Source organism: Piliocolobus tephrosceles, chromosome 8 (genome assembly GCF_002776525.5).
Source record: "Piliocolobus tephrosceles isolate RC106 chromosome 8, ASM277652v3, whole genome shotgun sequence".
NCBI lineage: Eukaryota > Metazoa > Chordata > Mammalia > Primates > Cercopithecidae > Piliocolobus > Piliocolobus tephrosceles.
Genome location: NC_045441.1, coordinates 4,420,988 through 4,425,424, shown reverse-complemented (window position 1 = coordinate 4,425,424; position 4,437 = coordinate 4,420,988). Strand labels below are relative to the sequence as shown.

The 4,437-nt window shown below is 60.7% G+C and overlaps 1 protein-coding gene across 1 annotated transcript in view; it reads left to right on the top strand.

Moving 5' to 3' along the window:
* FAM20C (FAM20C golgi associated secretory pathway kinase) overlaps positions 1–4,437 on the top strand; it is a 62,205-nt gene that overhangs the window by 49,093 nt on the left and 8,675 nt on the right. Inside the window, exons 4-5 of the mRNA XM_026447230.2 lie at positions 2,231–2,323; positions 4,288–4,403. Of these exons, the coding sequence (XP_026303015.1) occupies positions 2,231–2,323; positions 4,288–4,403 (209 nt within the window). The remainder of the gene's footprint in view (positions 1–2,230; positions 2,324–4,287; positions 4,404–4,437) is intronic.

Genomic DNA, 4,437 nt, shown 5'->3' with positions numbered 1-4,437 from the left:
TCCCCCAGCCGCAGGCTCCCACCACGTGCAGAGCTGAGCCCCTGGCACTGGGACAGGAATGGGGAGTTCGTGGAGCCCAGGTGGCTCTTTCGACCCGGGCTGTTCACATGGAGAGTGGACCTCCTGCCCCCGGCCCGGGCCCCCTCTCTCCCCAAGGCCAGGACAGTGCTTGCGTGTGCTAAGCATGCTCGCTCTGCTGCATGAATTAATGAATGAATGAACAAGCGAATGGATGGGACCCAGGAGCCCTGGGCTGAGCCACCGACGCTGGCCCCTAAGGAAGTCACTCACTCTCTGGCCTCCGTGTGCCCATCTGTAAGTGGGTGAGCGTGTGACCTCCAGGTCTCCCTCGTCACAGGAGAGCCCCATGGATTCCAGGCCTGGGTGACAGCAGCAAGGGAGTCCACTGAGCAGCAGCCAGGTCCCATGGAGAGCCAGCACCCCCGAGAGCAGCTAACGGGGTCCCTGTTCCCCGCAGGGCATCTGCCTGCCCCTCGACTGAGGGACCCAGACCCAGGCCTCGTTCTGCTGGGAGGGCCCCTGACAACCCCAACGTCCACTGGGTCCTGGAGAAGCCGGGCTGGGAGTTGGGTGGACCTGGTGCTGGGCCATCCAGGCGTTCTTTACCCCACCCTGCTCCTTCACCCCACCCTGCTTTAGGGGCAGGCTCAAAGCAGCCTGTCCTGGGCCTGGGGCACCCACCCAGGCAGCGTTAAATCCCCACGGTCGGCATCACCAGCTCCTAACTTTCCATGTAGAGAAACGGGGACAGCGAGGGGCAGCTGCTGACCAGCGTCCACTGCAGGCGAGGTGGCCAGTGGCCGCTGGTGGCCCAGCTGGGGCTTTGTGTTGGATGTCACGGGTGGGCACCCGAAGTTCCAGCAGCATTTGCGTCTGCTCACTGGGCTGGGGGGCTTGCAGGGGGCAGAGGCTCATCCTTGCTGCGGCATCTGGGAAGGTTTTGTGGAGTTTGCCTTTGTGCCGGGCCTTGAAAATGACTTGCACTTGAAGCTTCAACCAACAGACCTCAAAAGTACAGGGTGTGGGAACATGCTGTGCACACACAGAGTGAGTTCCACAGTCTGTGTAGGGCTGGAAACCGTGTGTCCAACAGCCTGTCTGCAGGCCTTGTCAGAGCGTTTATGACGCGCGTGTGGACGGCGAAGACCTGGCGGGGCGGTCGGGAGGAACTACTGCCCGAACTCCAGCCTTCTCTGACCGATGACTTCTTGAGTGCTGAGAAGTTGAGGCCCAGCCGTCTGTAAGACACTCGTTAGGAGATGCTAACAGTCGTCTGGAGATGTGAAGGGAAGGTCGTCCCAGGAGGGTGGAACAGCATGCACAAAGACAGAAGTGTGGAGGGCCAGGAGACAAGCGTGGGAAGCAGCTGACAGCCGTGACCCCAGCTCGAGAGACGGGAAGCAGCTCAGTGGGAACTGAGGCTGACCGGCGGGTCCTGCGGGCCGGGGTGCCCTGCTGGGCAGGAGGAGGGAGGCCTTGGAAAATGGGTCAGGTCACCTCTTCTAGGCTTCAGAAAGAGGACCCACGGGCAGCCCCCAGAAAGCCCCCAGCCTCCCTCACGTCCCTTCCAGGGAGCTGGCGGGCAGGGAGGCAGGTGTGGGGGGCAGCTGGTCCGACCTGACCCTGGCCTCCGGGCCCACACCTGGGGAGGTCCGTCTCGTTTGTTGAGGGGCCTCCTCTTGCACCCGGGCCTGCCCCCTCCCCATGTATGGGCCCTTGTGGCCCATGCCCTGCCTGAATCTCTGGGCTCCAGGCAAGAGCGGCTTCTCGGGAGAATCCGTTTGGCTGGTGGCGTGGACCTGGGTGAGCTGTAAATACTTACAGCTCCCTGGGCGGAAGAAGCCTGATCTGAGTTTGCCCGTTTCCGTGGTGTGAGAACTGCCCCCCGGGCTGATTTCGAGGTCACCAGCGTGGAGTTGGGAGCACGTGGGGTGTTGCTGCTAGAGGTGACTTTCGCTCTTGGCTGCAAGAGACAGAAACCCCTAATCCGGAAGGGACGAGACCCTGGTGCCTGTCGCTTCTGAAAGGAATGTATTTAACATAAGTCGATATCATTTAATTTTTAATGATGATTGTGTTTCTTGACAGCAACACCCTTGGAAAGAGAACAGTGAGCTCTGGAGGGCCGGACCCAGCACGTCCCGCCTCCTCCGGCACCTGGAGGCTTTCTCAGTGACAAACCGTTTCCGTTTCTGTCCTGTTTTCGCAGACAAACGAGGGAGCAGGAGACGCCCCCTGACTTTTTTTATTTCTCTGACTACGAGAGGCACAACGCGGAGATTGCAGCCTTCCACCTGGACAGGTGAGCCCTTCCTCCGTCCACGCTCCCGGGCGCTCAGACCCACCGGTGAGCCGGGCCGTCCTATGCTGGACACAGCAGGATGGCATCGTCACCTTGGTCACCATCGGGCGGCGCCGGTGCCTGCTCTTCCCCCACCCCGAGTGCTGCCCTGACCAGGCCCTGTGCGTTCCCGTATCCCACACAACACGCGGTAGGGAGAGCAGTGTTTCATATCCCCCTCTTACAGACGAGAAACGGAGGCAGTGAGAGGCCATTTGCCCGGATCCCCATGCTCCTAACCGTCCCTCTCTCACACAGGGTGAGGGTACCTGCCCTCAGGGCACCTTAATCCGGGTGGGCCCCTCCGGCACCCCCACCGTTAGGGCAGACGGGAGGCACAGAAGCTGCTGTGCGGTCTGTAATAGAGGGAAAGGAACGAGGGAAGGAGGCAGGGAGGGAAGGGGGAGTATTTAGTGCCGTGAATCTTAACACGGAGTCACAGGTCACGGACGTCTCTGGGAGACCAAAGCAGGCTTCTCGAGGAGGAGGAAGCCATGTTCACAATGAGGGGGCCTGGGAGTCCCCGCGGTCGCCTGTCTCCGCTGCCCCAGCCCAGCAGAAAGTGAACCCATCGTGAGGGTCAGCTTGGCCCTGCTGCTGGGAAGTGGGGGGTCCGTGTTCAGTACCCTCCAGGGGCAGTTCACGGGCCTGGCCCTGGGTCCAGAGGTGCCCCGTGGATTGAGGGACCTTGCCCTGGTGCAGTGGAGGGAGGAGGCGCCACCCTCAGCCCCCTAGAGCCTCCCTGCCTGCCCCGCAGGGCCCTGACACGTTCCAGCCCGGGGTGCAGCCCCAGGGTCAGCAGCACTGGCATTGGCCTGAGCCAGTTGGAATACAGAGTCCTGGGCTCCACCCAGACCTGGGACCAGAATCTGCATTTTCACAAGATCCCTCCCTAGTGACGCGGGTGCACGTTGGAATTTAAAGGGTTTTTTTTTTTTTTTTTTTTGGGACGGGGTCTTGCTCTGTCGCCCAGGCTGGAGTGCAGTGGCCGGATCTCAGCTCACTGCAAGCTCTGCCTCCCGGTTTACACCATTCTCCTGCCTCAGCCTCCCGAGTAGCTGGGACTACAGGCACCGCCATCACACCTGGCTAGTTTTTTGTATTTTTAGTAGAGACGGGGTTTCACCGTGTTAGCCAGGATGGTCTCGATCTCCTGGCCTCGTGATCCGCCCACCTCGGCCTCCCAGAGTGCTGGGACTACAGGCTTGAGCCACCACACTCGGCCTAAAGGGCTTTTTTAAAGATCAAAGTCTTCTGTGGCGACTACAGAAATCGCCAGAAGCCCGATTTTCAGCCATTTCAGCTATCTAGAGCAGCCTGAACCCATAAAAGAGGGCTTTTCTATGAAAAGAGACAGTGGCCACCAAGCCAGGGAGGGTCACTCGTTAGGAAACAGCCCCGCTCAGATCAACGTGTTCATAAAGCAGGACACAGAGCCCGGTGCCCAGGCGAGCGAGCCGTCTGACAGGTGGAGGGGGCAGGTGCTCCACACAGGCACGGTCAGGCCCCGGGTCGGCCCTGGCAGACGGCCCACGTTCCTCCACACCTGGTCATCTCGCCTCGCAGGATAATCACCACATCCTCTGTCAGCAAGAAGAGCTCTCGCCCTGCGTTCTCCACTTAATTAAGCGAGTGGGAGCCTGCGGTGTGGTTCAGACAGAGTTCCATTAAAAGTGGTGCCTTTAATTTAATTTTGTTTTAAATTTAGCCCTGGAATGAGGGCAGGCTTTAGCTATGTGGGCAGTTGGCGGTGTGTGCCCATCAGCGAGGCAACGCCAGCCCCGGTCCCTCAGGGGCCTCTCCTGCCCCCATCACCGCAGGGCCAGGCAGAGCCACCGGGCCTGGGGCTGGGTTTATTCGGAGGCAGGACAGAGGCCCGCTCAGCCACACAGAGCGCAGAGCCTCCCACGCCCCCTTCTTGCCAGGATCCTGGACTTCCGCCGGGTTCCTCCCGTGGCCGGCAGGATGGTCAACATGACCAAGGAGATCCGGGATGTCACGCGGGACAAGAAGCTCTGGAGGACCTTCTTCATCTCTCCAGGTAGCCTGGCACGGGGGCCCACATTCATCTCTCC